The sequence below is a fragment of the Callorhinchus milii genome, unplaced genomic scaffold, assembly GCF_018977255.1.
Source record: "Callorhinchus milii isolate IMCB2004 unplaced genomic scaffold, IMCB_Cmil_1.0 Scaffold24, whole genome shotgun sequence".
NCBI classification, from domain to species: Eukaryota; Metazoa; Chordata; class Chondrichthyes; order Chimaeriformes; family Callorhinchidae; genus Callorhinchus; species Callorhinchus milii.
The window spans coordinates 6,482,996-6,509,639 of record NW_024704765.1 but is presented as its reverse complement, the minus strand read 5'-3'; the positions used below and the strand labels follow the sequence as shown (position 1 = coordinate 6,509,639).

Sequence of the window (26,644 nt, the reverse complement as noted above, 5' to 3'; positions counted from 1 at the left end):
ATTCAATACCAAAGCAATGACATATGAATGGGAACATGGTAGGAGCAAAGATATCACATACAACATGTTAAGCTCTTTCCCCCAGACATTCATTCATTCATCTTAAATCCTAGCAGCCCAAGTAAAATAACAATAATTATTATTAGCATAGAGTACAAAAGGTCTCCTAAAAGCATCCTAAAATCTGAATCTGTAGTTCGACATTCATCAAGTTATACCCAGCTAATGGTTAGTATAGTGGAGAATTACTGCAAATTGATTTCATTTGGTACAAAAAAACACTATGATTTCTATGATTGCATTAGAAACTGCATTTCAGGATTGGCCAGTTGACTATATTCGGGTCATTCAGCGAGGAGTCAATATTTGTTTTTTTTCTTATAAGAGGGAGACACTCCATCCCAATATATTCTCTCTCACCGTTTTTTACGTCTCTAGCTGCACAGCAGTCCTAACAGATTAGTAGATGACCCACTCTGAGCCGCCCAGGAAATAGTTGCTGCTCTATATTATAATGCTTGCATAATTCCAATCATCAGGAAGTCATGACTCAGCTGATCAGAAGTATGCAAATACAATAGTGTAAAACAGTCAGCAGCATCAATTTTAAATCTACACACTTGCCCTTTCTTTTTCCATTAGTTGAAGGTATAGTGTCTAGGTCAAGCTACATTTCATGCTCTTTCTATGAAAGTTGTAGGCAGTGAGCTCGGAGAGAACAGAAGAACACTATTGAGAATAAGGGGAAGGTCACAACTGAGGAGGAAAGAGAGTACATTGCAAGGAAGACGATGGCTGAGTTGACACCGAGGCAGAGCAACAACAAATTACATTCGTATAGAGCCTTTCATGTCGGGAGGACGTCTCAAGGCGCTGGACAGTCAGGGTGGAGGCAGGGAGGGTAGCCAAAAGCACGGTCGAAGAGGATGGTCTTGAGACGTGCCTTGAAGGAGGCAAGTGGGAGAGCGAGGCAAAGGCACTTTGAGATGGAGATTCAAAGAATGGAGGCAGAGAGACTGAAGGCTTGTGAGTCGATGGTGGGGCGGCCGGGCGGGGGACGTGGAGCAGGCTGGAGCCTGCTGAGTGGAGGGGGCGGACAGCTTGATATGGAGTTAGCAGGTCACAGAGATAGGAAGGTTTAAGAATAAGATTCTGAAGTGGAGGCCAAGAAAGACGATGAGAAACAATTGGAAAAATGCGTGGAAGAAGAAATATCTAAACTGTAAAAAGATATTTTGGGAAAGCGTCTCAGGATTTCTACAGGCAACCAATTTGACTTGTATCTCACATTACTCACATCCAATCACGTAAGTGGACTCGTTCAAAAAAAAACTTAGATATAGCTCGAGATCAGTAATCAAACACTAATACACTTTTATATTCTATAAGGTACTTAGAAATGGCACTTAGAAAACAAAGGTGGTAGTATCAATGATTGATATTCTAGTGCAGTACAGGAAGCACAATTCATTGTCAGGGATGGAATCCTTCAAATGAGTTCCAACACTGAAGTCCCTCATGCTTGTTCTTTAAGATGTTAAAAATCCAAGGACCTTATTTGAAAATAGAAGTTTTTTTTCCCCCAGTGTCCTTATCAACAATTCTTTATCAACCACTTATCTCGTAGTTGTTTGTGGGTCCTTGCTGTGTGTAGAATGTCACTTTTTCTACAAAAAAGCTTTTCTGATCCTTTCCCCCCACCACCCCCTTGTACTGCTTTAAGGCTTTTTTGACTAAACCTATTCAGACCTATCCCTTGACACTTGTTTGATTGTTGTAGAACAACACATGTTGACACTGACAGCAGAGTTACCAGAGAGATTTTCAAAGGTGTAACTCATAATTTTAAAAGGCAGTTGTGTGTTTTTGTGATTGGGTTTCTTGTTGCGATGCAACTGCCTTGAGGGAGACTTTTTAATTGATACCTTGGTGAAGTCTAGAATGGCAATAGTGACTTACCCCGAGGGCACTTTAGTTTTAAGACAGCTAACCATCCTATTAAAAACATTTAAACATTTCAACAAAACTTGGTATTTGTAGAATCTCTTGGAAAGAGAATACAGAGATATACAACTACTATACAAGTTACAAGTAAACAATAATGATCCTAAAAGGTGATTAGGCAAAATTAAATAGCTTTTCACTAGATAAATCTAATACAGCCATTCCGAATTAACTTCATATTCCTAAATACACTCAAACCCGGCTAACTGGATCTCAAGTATCCGGAATTTGGACTTAGCAAGCTAAATATCCATCCCATCAATTCCAAACTCCCGCCTGCTCACCGTGCCATAATGGCCACACTGATTATCTTTGCCAACGGCATCACATCAGTGGCGAGTACAGAACTATGTAATATTTTGTTGGTTTATGTGTATTTTATTTATTTAAAATTCATTTTTATTATTACCTGTTAGAATTAGAATTTAGCTGGAACTTCCAGTTACCTGGACCAGATCTCTCCCCCACATCAATCCAGTTATCCAGGGGTTAGTAATATAGCAATATATATATGCACACACATATATTTATACTAATGTATACTATTTGTGAGGTGGACACTATAGCATGAAATTGTGGTCTTCTTACACTGGCAGCAGGAGGTGCACTTTAGATGATTTTTGGGCACTGAATGTTGTTTTCAGGGAAAACCTTATGGAATGAAGCGTACAAAAAGTGCCCAGAGAGTCAAACGGTGTACATGTTCAGAGCTTGCTAAACGTCCAATTGAAAGGCTCTTGAGCCATAACAAACGAAAGGCGAAAGTGACTAAATCAGCCTCTCAGAAAAGTCAAGTAGCACTTGGAATGCCCCCTTTAGGATGTTATACACATGTACAGTAAGAGATTACGTACATCCGTACACCTCACAATCCCTTAATCCAGTGAAACTCGACATCCAGCATGCTAAACGTTATTCCATTCATGAAAATCATTACACCTCCACACCTCTGTACCAGCTTCCCAGTACAACACTTCCCAGCAAAGGGAGCAGTTTGGCAGTTAGTTATTCTGATCCTAAATATGTCTGTATAATGCCATTTCAATTCCTATTTCTGATTTCTCGTTTTTTTTAATGAAACAGAGGTGCAATCCTCTCCCCACCCTCTTGACCCCCACACCCTTTAGTCCTTTTTCTTAGGTGGGGATGGGGGAAGGAGTGAGAAAGCTGCAAAGACATTGGCATTGTACCATAAGGTGAGCAAACCATTGTACTGGCCAACATCCTCGTTAACTCACAAGTCACAGTTTCTAGGGTGACTTTGCAGAGGTTGGAATTTACCACCACCACCACAACAACAACAACAACAAGCACTTATATAGCACCCTCCACGCAGGGTAGTATCTCAAAGTTCTTAACAGTGGCGGAACCTGACTCGTTGTGTTGGTGTACAGTTGTGTACTTACCGTTGTGTTGGTGTAAACAAAGACCTGAATACATTTGGGTGGGTTTGCTTATGAATAAAACATTTTCAGTGAGTTAACAATAATGAAATGAACACCTGAAGCAATCATATAAATCTTTTAATACAGTTGCAACTGTCTCCCAGGTTTCTGTCAATGATGCACTTGGTCTCTGACCTTTGTCAAGGACAATCACACGCACTCTTGCCCTTCACCACAAAGTCTCACCCTCTGTCATGTATCCTTCAAACCACCAATGCTCTTCTTTCCAGCCTTCCCTATTCCACCCTCCACAAGCTCCACCTTATCTATAAATCAATAATAATATTAATCCTTCCATTTGATATAGTTCTTTTTACATCTTCTCGATGTCTCAAAGCGCTTCACAGAATAGACTGTAAAGTGAATTGACTGTATATTTGTGGGCGAAACGCAGCAGCCAATTGCACACAGCAGTGACCCACAAAGAGGCGTGGATTGAAAATGGCCAATTATTGTTTTGTTTTTTGGAGGGATTATTATTAGTTGTGTGGAGTAAGGAAACTTGCCCAAGGTTTCGCCCTGCCTGGAACTGAACCCAGGTGTCTCGCTTGCAAGACGAGTGCTCTAACCACTGAGCTACAGGACTCCACGAATAGCCCATGTCCTTTCCCAAATCAGAGTTTGGGAACCCATCATCCCTACCTTAACCTCACTAGGTTCCACTGCCTCCCTATTCCTTTGTGGTTCATTTTCAAAATCCTCCTTCTAACTATCAAATGCCTTCTCGCCCTTGACACACACCCTCTACATCTGTTCTCTCTTATCAGAAGATCACTCTTCTCCAGTCTCTTTCTAATATCCTCAGCGTAGAGGAGAAAACTAACATAAGATGACAGCTATTGAGTAACTTTTGTCCTGGTGTATAGCTTAATATTTTACTTAGTACATTTGTGCAAAATCCTCAGGTATTACTGCTTTTAATCCAATTCCTCAGGTCAACATGTAAGATAAGGCAAGTATAATGTGTGCCAGACAGATCATTCTAGCTACTCAAATTATTTTTGAATTTTCAGTAAAAGCTGAATCTGTTTGGCAGATTCAGTAACACTACAAGCAAATCCGGTTTAGTTACAGTGTAGTTGCATGTCTAAGCTCAGAGTGTTTTTGCAAAGTTAATCAGGAGTATAACCTGAAGTAACTTAAAAAGGTTCAGCTAGACCTGCGAGAGAAAAAGGGTTAAAATAAGTACTGAATGGTTGCTTGTTTGCTTCCTTAATCAGTTTGCTGATCCCACTCTAGATAGACTATAGTTTGTAATTTTTTTTAAGTAGCCAGGTCAGTCACAAGAAATTTTCGGATGAAAATGGCTCTGATTTTGCCTATTTGATCACATTCTTCCAGAAAATTATACTACCATCCTTCTTTCACAGCACCAAGTTATTTTTGAAACGAGTCGAGCTTCCTGGTCTCATCCACCTTTCGAGGAACCTGTTCCAGATGTTAATTACTTTGCTGTGTAAAAAAGATAATTCCTGGTGTCTGTCCTGAAATTACCTTTTGCAACCTTAAACTTAGGTCCTGCTGTTTCTCTCCATGAATGATTCCTCTCTAACAATATGTGGAATGGGGGGGGAGAAAGGGAAGTATCTCTTTTTATCCAGTAGTTAATAACCCATCCAACTGCTGGGGAATGTTTCTGCCCTCCAGCCTGTATCACTGCCACCTTGAATTTTAAGGATGGGACAGTTTCTTTTATCTTCAGTTTTTCATCTCAGAATTATTTTAAAGCCACTGACTGACTGCACTCTCCCAGGCCCTGATTTAAGAATTTTCAGATCATGTTGCTGTAATGGCAAGGCAATTGGTGCGGATAATCCGGAAGGATGAGATCAAATTATCTTAAGTGCCTTCTTCATCCATACCTTGAAATGTAAAATGGTAAATCAGTAAAAAAAAAGTGAAGATACTTGAATTTTGAAGTTATCATGCTGTACACTCACCTCATATTCTGCCTGAAAAAAACTATCACTGAACTTGGCAATAATTACCTGCTTTGAGATGTTTCAACATGCAAGTTCTTTCTTTACCAATAATAATGGAATCAAAATACTTTTCAAAATATATTTCAAAAGTTTGATCATCTGCTTGCTGAAGGTCATGAGTGAGTCACCATACAATACACAAAAGGAATATGAAAAACAGATTTTGAGTCAGCACCTTCACCCCACCCAGAGCTTCAGAACTCACAATTGCTTGTTCTCCATTCAATTTGAATTGAAACAAAAGCGTTTTCCCGAAATAAAACAGAAAATACAAAAACAGTTGTAAGTAACCTTTTGAACTCATAGTTGATAACTTTACAGCCCATAATCTGAGCTATTATTTAACCACCCCATAGTCTTCTTACAAAATATATTTTGCAATCCGGTTAGATGTGTGCACTATATACTGCAATAGGAAAACACATGGAGGTAATACTTGATGTGGAGATAAATTGACAAGTGCACAAATAAGGAGATCATAGAATTTTACAGCACAGAAGGAGGCCATTAAGCCCATCGTGCTAGTTCTTTTGAGATATTTGTATTATAAGCATACATATGCTGAACTTACTGCCATGGAGCATCACAAAATACAGTTAAAAAAACACCTTGCAGTATATTTTGTGAAGCACTTTGAGACATCAGTGACGTGATAAGGCACTGTATCAAATGCAAGGATTATGTCTAACATGTCTGCAGACGATAGTCTTTTAAATGTTCATTCCTCACATCAACCATCTACATTCGTTGCAATTTAACCTTTTCTACAGCTTTCATTTCTTTATAGTTCACGGGAGGAGTTTGCTTTGGAAATAGGAGCTTTTCACTGGCTTCTATAATACTTCAGTTTAATTGCGAAATTTCCTTGAGGGAGGTTATCCACAAAATACTGGTATTATATCCATTTAACATGTGGGATTGCTGCAAGAATTGTTTTGTACACAGCATCCTGTTAAATTTTGAAGTGGTGCCACCGTCTAGAAGCACCTCCAGTTTAACTTTTGTTTAAAATCTTAGTGAAATAATTTGTTTTGTAATCAATCGACCCAACCTCAATTTGGAACTTGATGTCATGGTTTTTGCACCTTGCAGTTTCAGAGATAAAGATGCCTCAACAAAATCTATCCCCATACTTTTTACTTTATTCAGGATCAATATAATGGCAAGTTATATTGATCAGCAAGAATTACATCAGATATTTGGCTTACGTCTTAAGAGTGCCTCTTTATAGGACTACAGCAATTATTTTCCAAAAAAGCCGTCAATTTGAATATCTTTCATAAATTCAGCATTAGTAAATGAGAAAACTCATAATATCAAGTGAGCAACTAAAACCCCACAATATTGTATATATTTTTTTGGGGGGGGGGGTAGTTGGTCTCCAAGCATTACAAGAGAATAGTTGGAGGTCAGTACGTTGAAAAAGCCTCTTCAATTATCAGGGTAAGTAACTTTAAAGAATTCAGAAATTAAGTCATTGTTTACTTCAATGTTGTGTTTAGCAAACAGATCCTTCTGTCCCCAAAATGTGAGATGTGTAAACCCTACACAGGTGCAGAATTCTTGAGGGAAACATCATCCTGCTGGCCAGCAGTGTTGCTCAAATGGCAAATTCAGAGACCAGGAGCTCAACATGAAGTGGATTGTGAACAAACCTGCAACTTATCACTCGTCAGTATAGTGCAGAGGTGCTCCAATTCACCCTACTACCTCCATTTACTATCCTCCACTTCAAGAATGGAATCAATTACAAAGACAGAGCATTGGAAAGAATTTATTTTTCTCTCTCTCTCCCCCATGCTTCAATTCCTAGCTGTCAAGGCAGACAGCCTGTTCTCAGCTCTATTTGTAAACTGTAAAATATATAATCCTTGCATTTGATATAGCGCATTTCACGTCTTCGAGACGTCTCAAAGCACTTCACAGAATATACTGTAAAATGAATTGACTGTATATTTTGTGGGCGAAACACGGTAGCCAATTTCCCACAGCAGTGAGAGTCAAATCTGATTAACGTTAGAAACTTAATGACCTAATAACTGTCTGCAGGATCACTTTCTTTTCATTTTAAGGTTTACCCATAACCTTCTAAATAAAGATACATCAAAATCACTTCAGGCCATGAAGTACTAATCTAATAATCTAATAATCATATAATATTACAACACAATAAACAGCCTTTCACCTATCAACTCTGCATTTGTGTTTCCTTTTATGGTTCAACTATTGTTCGTGAAAAAGTATTCTACATTTGAATCACCTTCTGTGTAAAGAATTGAATTCTATCTCCCCTTTAATTTATTTTGTGATACCTTAAATGAGTGCCCTCATAATCTTCAAGACTTCTATCAGGTTTCTTCTTAACAACAACTACAGTGAAAAAGCTCCAACTTCTCAAATCTTTTCCTTATTGAAACGGCTCATTTGTTGTGATTTTTTTTACATTTTCAACAGATTTTTTTTCTGTCAAGTTTAAAACTTAAAAAGGGGAAAAAAGGATTATGCCAATGTGAATCAGCCATTTTAAACCCGTGATTATTACTATTTATGCCAGTACAGGTAGTACTGAAATCTTATCCTTCTATTTATAGAAGACCAGGGAAAGGTAGATATTGCCGACTGGAAATGTTGGAACTACATCCAAATGTAAAAATGTGTGGAATCCATTGTATGGTTCCCCTCAAACCGATGAAAGCAATACGATACTGTGGTACTGTGACTAAAAAAATATCTAATAATATGTATCAATACATTCAATAGCTGGTGTCAGATTCGACGGACTGACTCAAGCTCCCCATAAGGACTTTCCTTAAATAACTTTCATTTTTATTCCTGAGCTTGACAGCCTTGGATGAATTAACTATAGAAATGGAGTCGCAGGTATAACCTATACCCACCTATACAGTCACTAGCACCACGAGCTCACTTAGTTACGCAAAATGTCATTCAAAGTAAGAAGCTCTTTATCACGTGGTACTAGGCAATACACATTACACATCATGTTTGTGTTCAACACATAAAATTGGATTAAATTTGCAAACTCTAGTCTCCTCCTCCACCAACTGTACCCATCGCAATTGCATAATACTGCCCAAGATGATTATTCTGAATACATTTAAATTATTTGCATATTGGCATTGATATTTTCATCATCTAAAAAATAAGAACACACACTTCACGAGCTGGCTCTGGGATGGCTTATATGAATGAATGGGACATTTTAATAAGATTAACTAATAGGTATCAGCTTGGCTCAGTTAGTAGCCACTCTCAATTTTGGGTAAGATAGTTGTGACCTCAAACCCTACGTCAAGCCTTAAACTAATGGCAGTACAATCCTGGGCGAGCCCTGCATTTGTCAGAGATGTATTCTGTCAGGTGAAATATTGAATTGAATTCCTCTCTGCTTATTCTTCAGGTGAACAATAATATCCCATGACATTATATAAAAAGAGAAGGGAGTTTCCCCATGTCCTTGCCAACAATATTCCAGATGAATTAATTATTCACCTCACGATGGCTGAACCACTTACTTACAAAAGCAGTTACTACACTCAACACTGAATATCGTAAAGCACTTTGAGATATTTTCAAGTTGATAAGGCACTATAAAAATGCAAGTTCTTCCAATATTTATTAGTAGGAAATTAAGATACTATGCATTTGTGATTTTGCACTGCCCATAGCTGTACCTATCATGGAGTCAACGGTCTTCTTAAACTAGCCCCCAATATTTCACCCCTAAAGGTTTGTGCCAAAACTGTGATCAACCTATTAGTCACAAAATATTTTTATTCTCTCAAAGGAATCTTCAATTTTTAAAAAAATGTCTGCTTTACTCATCATGGTTTTATAAAGTGATTTTAAACTGTCCATCTATTGTACAGTATTATGCATGTAAAATAATATTGCAGTGAAAAAATTTGGTTTTAAAGAAAGTTACAGCAGCATTTCAGGCGTGTTACAGAGCTCAAACTGGACTATAAGACAGTCCACTATTGAATGAATGATGAAAAGTGGATTTAGTAAGAATGTTTCAGGTGCCTTGATTAGAAGAGAGCTGTTTGTCAGCTAGAAGTTTTTAGATAAACTTTCTACACATAGAAATATTTGACAATTCAGTATTCCTTCAAGTGGACTCAACTACACTGGAATACACATTTAGCTTTGTACTAGTCTTCTCAACTGCAATAGGGGAAAAATAAACTTTTTTAAAAAGCTAGCCATCTAAAGATTAACAAGAAGATTACTGTACCTTTCTTGTAAAAGAATTCTAATATCAGCCAGCATGTGGTGTTTCAGAAGATTCTTTGCATATAAAACAAAACAAAAAATAACCACTAGAAAGGATGGTAGCCTCAGAACTGTGAGCAGTATGTTTCCACCATACATAGGATTGCTAATTGCTTGTTATCTGAGCCTCAGTTATGCACCAGAGGTCTGGTGGTGATCGTTGCCTGGTACAGTGCCTTCTGATATATGTTCCTTTCATATAAGAAAAATAGTTGGAAACATTTAAGAGGAAAAACGTTTTCAGTTGTGTTCCGTTCAATTCTGAGGAATGCATTATGAGTGCATGCTGAAAATATTTGGATGTTTTAACAGCAGAAATGTTTAACAATTTTGCTTGATGTTTTAAAGTGCAATTCTCAAATTAAAAAAAACATTTGTCCACATCTCCTATCTAATCACCTTGACCCACTCATAGTTCAGTGATACCACTGGAGATTACTCTAGATGTATCATAGCAACACTACAAGTCTTTACCTTTTGGTAATCACAAGAGCATTTTACCTGAAAACAAACAATTTATTTTCTGAGTTAAAAAAAATAAAAATGTATTTTATCACACATTTTTTCTATTCTATTTTATAATCTTCAGCATTATAAGCCTACACCACATCAACTTATTCTTGTTATGCAAACATAGACAGGGAATTTGAATATTCCAAAAGAAATGCTTTCGTCAAAGCAGCAAACCCTCGATATTGTCACCGACACAAAAGATGTGAGAGAATCAAAACCTGTTCTGATTCAAGGATAGCATATAAAATAGAATAGGACAAGACAATTTAAAATTAATTACATTTAAATATGAATGAGGGATTCTCATCAATATTACTGCATCATCATTACAGGTTAAGCAACTACAGTTGCTAGCAAATCAATGTGTCCATGTATTCAAGCTCAGAAACCAGCAAATATTATTATGGTGCTGGGTCTTTGAAATTCACTCATTTTTGCTATCCCACAACTGTTTATTGAACTATTCATGATACTCTTTGGGAGTTTGGCTCAGATCCAGCCTTTTGCTTCATCTTGAGGCATTTACAGCCTCCTCCACAAGCAATTCAGCACCCTGAGACTTTACTCCAGCAAGGGCTCAGCTGTCTGAGGTTGGTACATCCAATTAATATTGAACAAGGTACAGCAAATGAAGACAGCAGCATTAATTAGAATCAACATTCTGCTGAATGCTTCAGAAATGCTTCGGACGCATGGCTGTCTTCCAATAAGTCTTCACAGTTCTGTTTTTTAGAAGATACGCTACTATTTTCACGAGGAAAAACAGCACTAGATCTAAATGAAAACATGATTAAGAACATGATGTGAACTAATCTACTTGTGAATGATCAGTCACCTATTTTTTCTATACAAGCATCCAAATTGTAACATTTATAACATGCACTAATGTAAGTAGGATTAACTTCTCTTCCTCGGCTAAAGTTAGTGAGTTACCCTGGGATTATGGAATCATGGGTGCCTGGGCAGCCATTTCTCAATGTCTGAGAATGGAGAGCAAGTATTAGAAGAATATTCACCCAGAGAAAAGCACTGAACAACAGAACACTATTTGGCTCATCACGTCGACTCGCTGAAGTCCTCACAAAAAGCAAAATTAAACCTATCATGACCTCAACTCTATATCATCGAACCTCTTGGGGAAAAGTTCTGCAATAATTCTCCCCGATTCACATAATCAAGCAAATACTCCAGAATAAGCATTTATACCCACACCCTTGCAATTCAAACTTGGCCTGCTTCTCTTTCAAAAAAAGTTCCTTTGCTACCAATCCCAGTAGCGTAGAAACTATTGCAATGGGGGAATGTGACTGAAAGAACGGTCAAAGAGGAAAATCTTCAGCAGGGATTTGTGTTGATGCCATTACTTGTAGGATTGTGAAGATGTGGAACTGACATAACATTTGGAGCACGTTATAGTTACCATCTGCAAATCAATTAAAATGTTATCACCTTTTGTTTTCCAAAGAAGATGATATCAAAACACCAGTATTCTGAAACTCTGGCTATTTGCCTGCAAATGGGTACCTTTCCATCTTCTGTTTATATTTGCATAAAATGGAAATCACCTGAGCCCTCCTCCAGAGAAAAGGCTCTCTGACAGTGTTTAATATGTAAGCTTTAATATGATTACAACAAACAAGACCAGCAGTGTCCATAAATTATTTGTCTTGCAGCCTATTTTCTTATGGAAAACAAAGTGAAACAAAAAACACCTGTGACTCTGTTTACAATAAACTAGGCAATACCCAGTTTGCATGGATAGTCCAATAAAGGGTAGAAATTCATAAACACATAACAAGTATTACTCAGTTGTTATTAGATAACACATTTTATTACAGATCCAGAGAAGAAAATTGAACAAAAGTATGATCCAAACCAATAGGCAAAGCAATGATTCTCACTGGAGATTCAATTTTTAGCTTTAAGAAATATTTTGCCAGCACTGCTGCAAAGAAAATGGCTTTTATTCCAGATTTACTCTTAACCCCTTTACTACTTCTTTGTGGAATCAATAAAACTTCACTTCAGCATATTGTTGTTCCAGAAAGAGGTCAAGTTCATTTAAAGAGACTCAAAAGGGCAACTCCATCCCAATTGCTAGCTGCTGAATGATTATTTCTGCTGAAATGAGAGATTGTATTTAACTGAGCAAAGGTGCAAACAGGCCAGTTTTAAATCTGGGGTGTTAACCTAGCTGATGGTATTGGGTGGGGGAGGGTGGGCGGAAATTGTACTATCAATCCAATACAGCATTTGTTGGGTATATTTTAAGAATCTATTTATCATCTAGTCATCTCAATCTATCAGAAGACAATGACAGAATTGTACAGGATAGAAAAAGGCCATTTGTCACATGGTACCTGCGTCAACTCTCTGAAAGAACCGGTTAACGCTGCCTTTACAATAACATAGTTTCTCAAACTCAAATTCTCAATGGTACCGCCAAGTCAGAAAGTTGGAGATTGAAGCCCTACCCCAGTACTGCATTGATGGAGATGCCAGTCTTCAGATGAGGCATTAAAACTAAGATTAGATCTGTCTGTCCTTGTGATTGAGGTGGGCATTAAAGATCTCTTCATGTCTGTTTTGGGACATTGCTGTGTACAAATTGTCTGCCGCATACACCCACAAATACAACAACAACAATATTACATTTATAGAGCGCCTTTCACGTCGGGAGGACGTCCCAAAGCGCTGAACAGTCAGGTGTCGGGGCCCGAGCATGGGGTGGTGGGGGGGGTGTGGTGTAGGGGTGAGGGAAGGCAGAGAGGTGGGAGGGAGACCAAAGGTACGGTCAAAGAGAAAGGTCTTGAGACCGACCTTGAAGGAGGCGAGGGAGGAAGCGAGGCGAAGGGACTGTGGGATGGAGTTCCAGAGTGTGGGGGCTGAGAGGCTGAAAGCCCGGCCACCGATGGTAGGGCGGGAGACATGGAGCAGGCCAGAGCCCGATGAACGGAGGGAACGGGCAGGTTGGTAGGGAGTCAGCAGTCAAATACCGTGACTACCCTTTACAGTGAATCAGTTGAAGCTCTTTGTAACCTTTTCACCACACAATTAGGGATTATATCAAATGCATTATTATTACTATCTCATGGCACTATTTCTAAGGGAAGTAAAATATTCTGAATCCTCTAACCTCTTAAAATTGTAATCTTTATAAGGTTAACCTCGACATTGCCATGACAACAGGCACATTAACAGTTAAAATCTCAGACAACTTTGATGTGTTCTGGAATTACTTATACATGATCTACACGTGGCACATGCAAATCAAATCATTTGAGGACTGGACATATATGCTCAAGTTAAGCGACTAATAGACACTACAAATGGCGACCAGTCTGCACATAAAGCTGAAGCCTTATTGTGGGAAAATTACTGGATTGTGTAATTATTTTGCAATCTGCCCAAACCACATTACCTCACTGAAAACAATGAGGGTAAAGGCTATGTATCAAATCGATGTGTAATCCCCTTCATGTCACACTACAACAAAGTCACACTGTAAAAAACAATGCGAACCCTTGGTTGAATTCTTGCGAAAAAAAAATCAAAATTACCCCAATTTTTTAATTCCGGAAAACCACAATCACAAATCAAAAACATAAATCGAGGCCAAAAAGGGGGATGAATTATAAAACAGTGATGGCTCAACGTAAGATGGCGAGGAATGATGCTGGACCAAATAGTGCCAAAAATACTAGATGAGAAGGGGGCCAATAGCCTTTTTAGAAAATAAGTAAAATGGTCTGTTTCAATAGTTTACTCACAAGCAGAATTCTCTGCTAAAAATTCAGCTTGTAACTTTTTCATTTTAGTTACTAACTATGGATAGAAGGATATGACTGCGGCAAACTTGGTGTGCTAACTTCCCGCTGAATTATATTTTTTATAGATCACTGATTGAGCCACAGTAAGATTACCAAGTGCACCCTGACGTCAAAGGAATATTGGTGGGATGTAGAGTACATAGAGATTAGAGATACATAATGTCACGTAAAGTGTCTTAGAATGGCGAAAAGTGACTTGCGAGACTTTTTACTTCACCAAATTCTGCAGTTTTGAACTTTCTTTTCAACTTTCTAGTGAAAAACAAAATGACTAATGAAAGCATCGATCCCTGATAAATCACCTGTAGATATACAGGTGTAGTGTATTCAAACCACTGAAATGTTTGACTCATTGTGTGTAAAAATAGAATTAAATCACATCGCACCACCCTGTGGCTCAGCACAATGCTGCACCAATCCATTGCATCACCCCACGTGCTCATGTTTTTATACGACAAGAGAGCTTCGGACTAAGAAGCCCCTTTGACCCATTTCAATAATAATTAATTAATAATAATCCTTGCATTTGATATAGTGCCTTTTTCCTTTTGGTAAGATGTCTCAAAATGCGTTATAAGATATAGCAAAGCATAGTGACTGATTTAATCATTCAGGAATGCCCATCCTATCTTCATAGCGACAAGTTTTTTTTAAAAGTGAGTCCAATGCCTTGACCTCAACTACTTTTACAAGTAAGCCTTTCCATTTTCAAAAAAAAATTACAGAAATAACAACTGCTTTCAAAATATCATGAACAACAATGCCGTATCTCATCGTCCTTAAATCAGACAATTTCTTGTCATAAGTTTACACATGTTGATTAAAAGTAAGTCAGAGGTGGAGGCGTCATGCTGCCGTGGTCCTTTGAGGCACAATAACCGCACATTACTTAATTACACTACTCGGCAAATCATGATTCCATGCAATCCCAGCAAATTTAACTATAATCTCTAAAATTATTCAAGTGTTCATGATTGTGCTAATCAACAAGTTAAGACTGGAGGCGAGGACCCATCTGTCTTGAGTATTCTTTGAAGTCAATGTAATACCCAACAGATGGCTAAACAAAGGGCTTTTAATAATAAAACTGGATTCTTAAACATCCACTGTGTTTTTTCTTACCAATTTTCTCCCCTCCTTACAAGAAGTTGATTCCTTTTTTTGCCTTTTAGCACCGGGCAGCGCCCTTTAGTATCTCATTCAACAATGGATGTTAAAGATCCTATGATATCGTTCTAAATTCTAAATTGGTCTTTTTAAATGACCAATGACATAAGCTTGTGCTAAGGTGGACCCAATTTTTGTTTGCTTCTATTTTGGAGTTTCAGTGCTGCTTCACAGAATAACGTTCGAGTTAACTTGGTCTCCTGATTTTAGCTGCACTAAATCAACAACAAAATTACATTTGTATAACGCCCTTCACGTCAGGAGGACGTCCCATGGTGCTGGACAGTCAGAGTTTCAGACCTGACCTGGGGGGGGGTCAGGATTGTGGAGGGTGGAGGGCAGGGGGGCAAGCAGGGTGATTGAAAGCACGGTTGAAGAGGAGAGTCTTGAGATGGGTCTTGAAGGAGGCAAGAGAGGGGGGAGCGGCGGAGGGACTGCAGGATGGAGTTTTGGAGGGTCGGGGCAGAGTGGCAGAAGGCCCGCCCGCCAATGGTGGGGCAGGCAAGGAGGGGTGACGTGAAGCAGGCCGGAGCCCACTGAGCAGAGGGAGCGAGCAGGGTGGTAGGGGGTTAGGAGGTCGCAGAGGTAGGGCGGAGCAAGACCATGGAGGGCTTTGAAGGTGAGGACCAGGATCTTGAACTGGATCCTCTGTGTGATGGAGTGAGGTGAGGATGGGGTTGATAGGGTCATGGAGCCTGGTGCAGGAGAGGACACGAGTTCTGGATGATCTGCAGCCTATGGAGGAAAGAGTTGGGGAGGCCGACAAGCAAAGAGTTTCCATAGTCAAGCCTCGATGTAATGAAAGCATATATGAGGGTTTCGACAGCCTGTGATGTGAGACAGTGGCGGAGCCAGGCGATGTTGCGGCTGTGGGGGAAACCCAGCAAATTTAATCAGTATCCGGTGAAGCATTAAATCTATTACCATAATGTTGGATTTTTCACCCCCAATATTCTAATCATATAATTTATTATGTTCTGAACACGTTAATTACAACAATGAACTCCAATGTGTGGCAGCACTGTGATATTTACTGTGTCAACAACCACTTCAATGGCCGGTTTGGCCTACAACTATAATTAAGCCATCAATTGCATGTATGAAACCAATATGTGCAGATCCTTCCGCTCAGGATTGTTTAACATTACCTGTTTTGTAATATTCAAAACAACACTTTGCATATTTGAGAAAACGTTTGTGTGTTCAGTTGCATAATCACAGGATGTAGTGATAGAATACAGATGTTTACCACGAAAATGTAAAAAAAATTTAACTGAATTCAAGCAGGTGTACAACTATATTTATTCGAATTGCAAAGCATGAAAAGAAAATAAGTCAAACTCAAAAAACTGAAGCTACACAGAAAAGTGTACAGATATTATTTCACACAAAGGTTTGCAGGTGCTCACAAGTCCATAAATCATGCAAATCCACAATAAGGAGGAAATTATTTAAACAAAGAAAATCATTCATTTCCATCATTAGCTCCTCAGTTAGTTCAGTTGAGGAATGTAGGTTACTAGTAATTCTAGTAATTCAGCCTGTTGTCTCTTTTTTTGCTTCCTCTTCCCTAGACGTTGGGTGGAACAATCTCAGTGGCGTGACACACCATTATGGTTTAATTATTTCCATGACAAAAAAATTCCTGGAACCAATCCTTTTCCCTGAAGCACATGCAGCGGAAAAGTGAACAGAGAAAAATAGCCTTACGAATATAAACTGTTTTCTTCGGGGAATCCTATGTAAATTGTACCAACTCAAGAGACCTCAGCTGCAAGGTAATCTTGGGTCAGGGTGATGTACATGCACATGTGATTTCTTGGAAAAAAACACTATGTCACAAGGTAATTTTTTTGGTTGAGGTGCCAGGGACACCATCACTTTCCTGAGCCGCACTTTTTGAACTCCACTGCAGGGGTGCATAATTTTGAGCCTTCAGTTGACCAAGCAAGCAGGTACTTGATCTCATCCAAACTGTTGGAGAGGCAGCAGACAGGGGAAATTGCCACCCACATTGCTACTGTATATGACTCATCACTTGCACAATTCAAGTCCATGTTTTATCTTCAAGATACTAGAAAGGATGGACTGTGTCCTGAGGCAGAAAAGTCAGGTAAATTTCCATGTCGCAGTCCTTCCACTCAGATTTTCCTTTTGATAATCAATCAACTAGAATCAAGTTCAAAATATATTCCCCAAATGTATATCAAACGTATGTAGCAGCCAGCGTTGATACAATATTTCTATAAATAAGCTTGACAGCCAACTCACAAATGACATAATTGTTTGGGCGCTGTCAGCCATATGACAGATTAATACAATGAAAGAATGTTACACCGGAGAAACTGTCCCATCAAGTGCACTGCTGTTTTTCTGCACCAGTCACATATCTAAATCCCAATCACATAACCTAATCCTATTTTCTGTTTGCTTCCACTAAATTCTACCTTTTGTTTTTATGTCAATACTATAATCCAACTGTGGCTTCCCTGAGATCTCATACAATTGTAATACTACCTCTTTGCATTAGTATTTTATGCCTCCAGTTATGAACAGTGTGAATTGTTCTTCCTTATTCATGCCACGAAAATACTGATAGTGTAGAACAACATTCCTAGATTTAGGTTACTTCATACCTGGTCTATCTTCGGGCACTCCTACACATTCCCACCCTGGTAAGCCCTCCACAAACTTGAACCCGAAGAACTCGACAATCCTCTCCTCCTGACTATTAACACTTTCTCTGTAGAAGTTTTGCTGCAATTCATTTTAGACTGGAAAACATAATTGCGATGATGTTATGTGCTAATTAACATCTATGGTGCTAATTAACACATGCAAAGTACTTTTTGTGATATTTAGCACATCAACTGGTCCCTAGATGTTCTCAATGCAAACTCCCATCCCCAGCCATACATCTCAATGCCAATACCCAGAAGCAGCTATGCTGTGCATTATTAGACTTATGGTTCATGAATGACAGGATTGGACTAATGATTAGCAAGATTTACTTGCTATTTTGTTTGGTTATGCCAGAATCGCACCAACTGACAATCTCTCAGCTAAAAGCCACAAATCCAATGTGCAACATGGCCCAGCAGAACTAATGAGAATGTGGAAGAAAGTTTGCTTCCAATTAAACTGGGACAAATCGACATGTTAAACACTGTAAAGCCGCTAAATTGAATGCATGTGTTAAATCATAGGTGTTAACTAAAACATCACAGCATGACAATTCCCCAAATATTGGGGCATCATCTTTGGACAAGATACCAAATCAAGGTTCTGTCTGCCTGTTCACATGAACATTGATCTCATAACCCTTTTTTGAAAAGAAATGGGAGTTTCTCACTGATTGCCTGAACAAAAATCATCCAGATGAACTTGTGAACAATGATCAGTAACATAAAATAGTTTTGCTTACTTTTTTTTGAAAATTTACAATTTATAATAACAAACTGACTCACAAAAAATATTAGTAGCATCTACCAATATAACCTCTGTGTGTGTGTGTGTATGGCGGAGGGGTGGCAGTTTAAGACGATACCCAGCATTAGAACTTAGCTGGAGGGAGAGAAAGAGAAGTGAAAGAGAGAATGTTGTAGGGAGTAGATTTTAAGAGGGTATGAAACTAAGTAAGGGATCAAATGATAGTCACCAATGGATTTAAAAGCAATATTTTCGATATTTATTTTACTATACACTGACTATTTTTCGGCTAATGGTACTCTGTCTACCTCTAGTGGCTGTATGGCAGTAGTAGAGTACACAACTCCACCTGTTTTGCTTCCAATGGTGATTGTGTATTTAGGATTATCTGCACCCCGAGAAATCAGCTGCAAATACTCCATCACACCTGGACCTCCAAGGAGGGAGTGCATTTCTCAGTTTACTGTTGCATTAGTTAAATATAATTTATACTATTAGATACCACAATATACATGTAATAAAACAAGATAGAAGGAAAGTGAGATGATTCAAAACATAATAACCTGGTGCACATAAAGCTAATTTGCAGTAGAAAAATTAACCAACAAATTACCAGATACTACAGATGAGATGATATATGAAACAAGGTGGCTGCCCACATACTTAGCGTATAGAGACCAGCCAAAGTAACAGAACAAATTAAAGAACTTTAGTATAGGCATATTCATCTACATTTTATTGTCATCTCCTCTTTAGGACCTGTGCTACATAATATTCATTGGCCTACAGGAAAAAGACTATCTGCCTCCTGTCAATACAACTTAAACAGCCTATTCGAAATTATGTGGATGTAGACCAGGGTGACTGGAGTAGAAACCTACTCTGCACTTGGCACCTCCTGGCACAGCTGAGATTGCAAAGTCACCCTTGGAGAACAACAACAACTTGCACTTACATACCACCCTTTATGCAGGGCAGCATCTCAGAGCACTTACTTAACAGTGGCGGAGCCTGTCTCTGAGCTGGGGGTGGGGGGAGGGAGGTGGCCGTAAGCCCGGTCAAAGAGGAAGGTTTTCAGGCGGGACTTGAAAAAGGGGAGAGAGGGAGCAAGGCGGAGGGATCGAGGGAGAGTGTTCCAGAGTTTCAGGGTATATAGTGGCTGAAAGCGCTACCTCTGATGGTGGGGAGGAGGGTCTGAGGGATGAGTAGGAGGCCGGTGCCAGTCGAGCAGAGGGGCCGGGTGGTGGAATGAGGCGCAAGGAGGTTGGAGAGGTAGGGAGGTGCCAGGGAGTCAAGGGATTTGAACACAAGAGTGAGGATCTTGAAGTCAATCCATTCCGCGTTGGGGAGCCAGTGGAATCTAGCCAGAACTGGTGAGATGTGGATACAGAGTTTGGTCTGGGAAAAGTATAGATTCAAACCCACTTCCCATTTAAGATCTTTATTAGGAACGTATGTAATTGGGGTGTTCATGCTACTCCTTCACAACTTCTGAAATTCCAACAGGCAAGCAAAACAGAGGTCATCTATGTCGGAAATTATTCACTCCTGCGAACAATGATTAAAATTGGTGGCATAGCTTTTTTAAGATCCTTCTCACACAATGGAATTTTTAAAAATTATTGGGCAATAGTGAGGCACTTAAACTTATGGAGCATCAACTTGTACATTTGCAATTACTAGAAATCAGATTAGAATCACAAGTTACAGCATCAACCAGTACTGGCTGCAGTTTAGCAGGCAAACTTTTTCAGTTGTTCTTAGTCTGTACTCCGGGACGCTACCACACATATATAAATGCAAATTGTTGTTGTTGAACTGTTCAATCCAAGGAACATACAACCTTAAGTTTCAGCCTATCTACTAAATTTACACTAGGTTGCACAAACAACAACACCTCATTTGCATAGTGCCTTTCACATCACGAGGACATCCCAAAGCGTTGGACAATCAATGTTTCGGACTCGGGGAGGGTAGAGGGAGGGGGCGAGGGGCCGTGGGGAAGGAGGGTGACTGAAGGTACGGTCGAAGGAAGGTCTTGAGACAAAGCTTTGTAATTTTCAGGGAAAGGGTCTATGCCCAAGATGAGGATTTTGGCAGCTTCCTCTCCTATCCTGACGATTATGCCTCTTTTAATACAATATGAGTGCATAAGTAATTCAGTTTCTGTTGCCAACTGTTAACGACACAAAGCATCTTAAATGGATCCCACTGTTTAGTAGCCATTAAATTGCTATTGTCCAGAGAGTCAATATTGACTTCACTTCTTTTAAAACCTGTGGTTTCAAATACAAATACCATGTAACCATCAACAATGTGGATGCCTTCTTAAATGAAGGACTCCCACTTAGTGGCTGATAGCAAGGTCACATCCATCCTTTCCCTGTCATGTCAGGGCAGAATGGAAGGCCTATATTTAGTGATTTAGGAGGTCACAGACATTGTAACCATACTCTATTACATACCAAACTCTAAATGTCCTGGATTTTCTGCACATCAGCTTTATATTTTCTCTCCATATAATAAAACAGTATATCGTTTTGACAGTGGACCAGGATGGATCTTACAAACTGTAAAGGTAAGTACACAAAGGTCTACTTTATCAACCACAATGTATTTAAAGTACAATCCTCTTCATATATTTACAGGTAGAGTGAGGCAATGAACTACACTGCACAATTTGTAGTCTAACAGTAGAGATCTGAATCATTGTCAAATTTCATTTAGTTTCCAGAGTGGATGTCTTATTCGTAATTAATCCAATCTTTTCTAACCTTGCCTTGGATTACAACCCTCTCTACTTACTGTTCAACTCATTAGTAATTGATATTGACAATAACTGCTAAAAATTGGTAAGAAAATAGCAAACAGAAATAGAATGATAAGAAAATAGAACTTAATAGGAGAATGAGAGCATATAACATTTGTTGTTTTAAGAAAGTTACAGCTTTAGGCAATGGAGTGTTTGAATGGAGTATACTACTAACATTACATACCCTGTGAACATCAGAAGATTCCACACTTTTTAAAAATATAAAATATATAAAGTTAAATTGTTGCTGCAAATCTGAAATTATTTGGCTCTACTTGACAAGGGTCTGTTGCCAAGAAATGTCAATAATTACCGTGAATTACATTGTGACAGGACTGTTGTCTTGATGAATTAGTCTTGGTATATATAGCGGAGAATCTGTGGCAGGCTGAGAGAGCACTGAAGTGATTAAAAGGATAAGCAAGATTTTAATGGCTCAGTAGTAACATCACAGAATTGCTAGTTCTACGGCTCTGTTGCTCATGAAGAATTCAGCACAATAACAAACACTAATGAAATTCATGCTGGAGTCAAAAGATATTGGGATGTAGTAATTAATGACCGAAGAAGCAGCAAATCAAACAACAGCAGTAAAAGGCAACTCTTGCAAAACAGCAAAGGTATGAACATATTTTAACTACAATTCCTATATTATTTATTTGGTATCACCAGAATGTATTTAGGAATAGCATAATTTTAACCCATATCCATTGTGGTACAACAGTCTGACCTCAGCTGTGCTCAAATAAGCTTAATGAGTGCTCTTTTCCTCAACAAAATTGCAGTTCTGTGACTATAGGATAAACAACACAGCTCAAATTCTTATCTGAATAGTTCCCTGAATAAATATTGGCATTGATCATACATTGGTGTACTATCTTACTCTTTTATAAATGGGTTCCAAAATGTAAATGACATATCCACCTATTTCCAAATGAAGATTCACAGCAAGATGCCACATCACTAAATACTGGTATATGTGCAGATTGACATTATTGAATAAACAGTAGCTCTATATGCCGTGGCTGTAAGGCAGACTTCTTAATTTATATTCCTTCTAGCTATTGTTGTAATTGCAAAGTAAGATCCGCTTTGAAAGAAAATATTTAGTCCCTCTTGTTGAAATCCAAGGAAGTGCCCACAACTGCATTGTCAAAGCTATCTATCGTCCTTCAGATGAAATGCTAAACCTGTCTGCCCATTTGGATGGATATTAAAGATCCCATGCCACTACTTGAAAAGAAAAAGGAGCGTTTCCAGGATTTGCCTACAAATACAGTCACTACACTTCACGGTAATTAATTGTGAAAAACTATGAAATGCTTCAAAGTTATAAGCACTATAACAAATGCAAGGATTAATACTATTGGCTTTTATTGTTCTGATATTCTTACTTTTCTATCTCCAAAATTTGCTCTCAGATTAGTAAGATTAATTCAGCCATACTTGTAGCTGGTCAGATATCTGTACATTTCCGCTGCCTTACTACATTTCCAAGATCAACCAAGGCATGTGTTATAATTATTCAGAAAGCGGCATAGGTGTTTTTCCAATGCACCATGGATAAATTCACTCTTCAGTGTGACCCGTACCTCGAGTCGAGTCACTGAATCACACATTCAAATGTTTACAGTGTAGTGCACAACATCTACGGACTCCTACATCTGATCAAAGTTATCAGAGTGAAACACTATGCAACTCAATTACAACAACAAAATTTGACCTTATATAGCGCCCTCCACACAGTGTAGCGTCTCAGAGAGCTTAACAGTGGCGGAGCCCGACTCCGAGCCGGGGTGGGCTGTAGCCGTAAGCCCGGTCAAAGAGGAAGGTTTTCTGGCGGAACTTGAAAAAGTGGAGAGAGGGGGCAAGGCGTAGGGATTAAGGGAGAGTGTTCCAGAGTTTCAGGGTGTAGTAGCTGAAAGTGCGACCTCCAATGGTGGGGCGGAGGGTGCGAGGGACGAGCAGGAGGCCGGTGCCAGTCGAGTGGAGGTGCTGGGTGATGGATTGGGGAGTGAGGAGGTTGGAGAGGTAGGGAGGTGCCAGAGAGTGAAGGGATTTGAACACGAGTGTGAGTTACAACACAAATTACAATATGTATTTCTGTACGTTAGCAAAGAACACAAATATGGTAAACGGAAAAGGTAGTAAAGACAATCTGAACTGCTATGACTGTGTATAAAAAAAACTTTGAAATAGGGTATCAAGTGATCATCTTTTCTTCAGCCATTCAGATTATTGTAGTGTGATAAAGGAGTCATGCTGAATCACAACCAAATGTTTTTAATTAAAGTCGGAAAACAGCTCTGTGGAAGTTGTACAAAAACACCATTTAGATTGTTTTAAAGCATAGTAACACTTTTATAATGATATAAGAACATAAGAACATAAGAATTAGGAGCAGGAGTAGGCCATTCGGCCCCTCGTGCCTGTGCCCCGCCATTGGATAAGATCATGGCTGATCTTCAGACCTAAATCTAATTACCTGCCCAATCCCCATATCCCTATTCCCTCTATTTTTTAAAAATCTATCAGTCTCAGCCTTGAAAATGTTCAAGGACTGAGCATCTACAGCCTTCTGGGGTAGTGAATAAATTAGTGAATAAATTCACTACCCTCTGAGTGAAGAAATGTTTCCTCAACTCTGTTCTAAAAGGCTGACCCTTAATTTTCAGACTGTGACCCCTGGTTATGGATTCTCCCACCGGGGGAAACAGACTCTCAGTGTCTACTTTATCAGCCTTTTAAGAATCTTATGTTTCAATAAGATCTCTCCCCTAATTCTTCTGTACTCTGGAGAATACAGACCTAGTTTATTCAGCCTATCCTCATAGGTCAGTCCCCTCATCCCAGGAACTAACTGAGTGAATCTACGCTGCACCCCCTCAAAGGCAAGTATGTCCTTTTTTAAATAAGGAAACCAACACTGCACACAATACTCTCGGTGCAGTCTCACCAAGGCCCTATACAGTTGCAGCAAGACTTCCCTACTCTTGTACTCTAAACCTTTTGCAATGAACGCTAACATGCCATTCGCCTTCTTAGTTGCTGCTGCACCTGCAAACTAACTTTTTGAGACTGGTGTACAAGGACACCCAAATCCTTCTGAACACTAACACTATCTAATCTCTCCCCCTCTAGAAAATAATCTGTTTTTCTATTTTTTTCTAACTAGGTGAATAACTTCACACTTCCCCACATTAAATTCCATCTGCCACCTACTCGCCCACTCCCCGAGCCCATCTATATCCCGTTGCAATCTTTTTGCATCATCCTCAGAGCTTACTCTCCCATCTAGTTTAGTGTCCAGTCTAGTCACATTCTGCCAATTCGAGAATGACCCGTTTGTCCCTACTCTCTGTTTTCTACCCGCTAGCCACTCTTCAATCATATGATATACTTAAAAATAAACTTAAATATACAATTTTATGAATTGAATTGATTACAGAAAAACACATTTAGTGGAGCAATGGATTTAAGAAAATGTGTTTAGCAACCTTTTTATTTGAAGTCAGAACTTTGGGTGCTGTTATCGACCAAGGCAACATAGAGCTCCTTTCATATGGCACCCTTTGAAGCCTTTTTTTTGTTTATTTTCAACTACAGAAATGATGGCCTTATCTAAAAATAAAATGCTTAATCAAACATCTTTGGAATTTTCTGTGTTTCACCTTCTAATCTGCCAAGCACTGTGTCCCGTGAACCACAGCAGGGACACAAGGATGAGAATTTTTTCTTTATACTTCTGAATTTCCAATGTCTCTGCTTAGCCATTTTTGCATGAACTGAGCGGGTTTTGAAATAAATTCTCGCCACTTGATGAGCCCTGAAATTAGTGTTGGTGCAGTTAACCAGAGAGGTAGGAAAAGAAAAGCAACAAAAGTCAACTTGCCTAATGACTGACACCTGACACCCAAAGAGACGACCCCATCGTGTTTATAAACATGACTTACATATGTTGCAGTTTTCGTTTTATACACAAACAAACAACTCATTCTCAAAAAGATCTATACTCCACAGGCCTTCTGCAAACAAATAACGTGAACCTGTCCCTATATGGGCCATGATGTGTAATGTGGAGTCCTGCAGCTCAAGTGGTTAGAGCACTCCCTTCGCAAACGAGTTTTGATTCCCGGCAGGGGGTGAAACCTTGGGCAAGTTTTCTTACTCCACACGCCTGATAATAATCCCTCAAGAAAAAACAATAATAAATTGGTCACTTCAATCCACGGCTGTTTGTGTGGACGCTGCTGTGCGCAATTGGCTGCCGCGTTTCGCCCACAAATATACGGTCAATTCACTTTATGGCATGTTCTGCGAAGTGTCTAGAAGACGTGAAAAGCGCTATATCAAATGCAAGGATTATCATTACCATTATTATTGTTGTTGCTGTTAATGTAATTCACCACGAATACACCCATTATCTGAAACCTTCTGAGTTATTGGTTTTGCCCTGAAAGGCCAACTGTGTCGACTGTTAAACAAATCATTTTTTTATATTAAAAAAACACTCAGCAGTGGCAAGCTGTGGCACTGGCAATGAATGACTGGCAAGAGAGACAGTGCCTACCTGACGTTTCTTCCTAAATTTCCGAAAAGCTTCCTGCAGGGTCTCTCTGTTTTTCCCGTTGTCTGTGGCACTCAACTCCCACAAGTACACATCTGTACCTGGGTCCTTGCTCCCCAAATCCGCCACCATTTCCTGCTGATCATGGTCCTCAGCCTCCTGAGCCATTGGGGAGGGAGGAGGGAGGAGGAGGGTGGTGGTGGTAGTGGTGGAGGAGAACTAGGAATGGAGTGAGAAAAAAAAAGGGGGGGAAATGTGGGTGTGTGGGCAAAGAGTGAGTTAGGAACTTTTAAAAAGAGAGAGGGAGTAGAGAGAGAGAGAGAGAGGGGGAGAGGGTGGGGGGGGAGAGGAGAGGTGGGTGTGAAGTAGTGTTGGGGGAGGGGGTTGAAACCTTTTCCTAAATGATTAATATGGGAATGACCTGAGAGGTGAGAGGTGGAAGTCCTCAAAAGCAGGTGGAAGGAAATCTCTTCCTGATTTCTTTGCTTCAGTGTATATATATATATATATATATATATACACCCACACACATATATATCTATATATAATCTATATGTTGACTGATTGATTGATTTGATTTTTTTTGTGTGTCCAGACTTTAA

At 39.2% G+C, this 26,644-nt stretch overlaps 1 protein-coding gene across 2 annotated transcripts in view; it reads right to left on the bottom strand.

Moving 5' to 3' along the window:
* LOC103187438 overlaps window positions 1-26,316 on the bottom strand; it is a 71,403-nt gene extending 45,087 nt beyond the window's left edge. For both annotated transcript variants that reach the window (XM_007906939.2, XM_007906940.2), the window contains exon 1: window positions 26,046-26,316. In XM_007906939.2, coding sequence (XP_007905130.1) covers window positions 26,046-26,210 — 165 coding nt within the window. In that variant the 5' untranslated portion in view covers window positions 26,211-26,316. The remainder of the gene's footprint in view (window positions 1-26,045) is intronic.
* Between the last annotated feature and the right edge of the window lie 328 nt (window positions 26,317-26,644).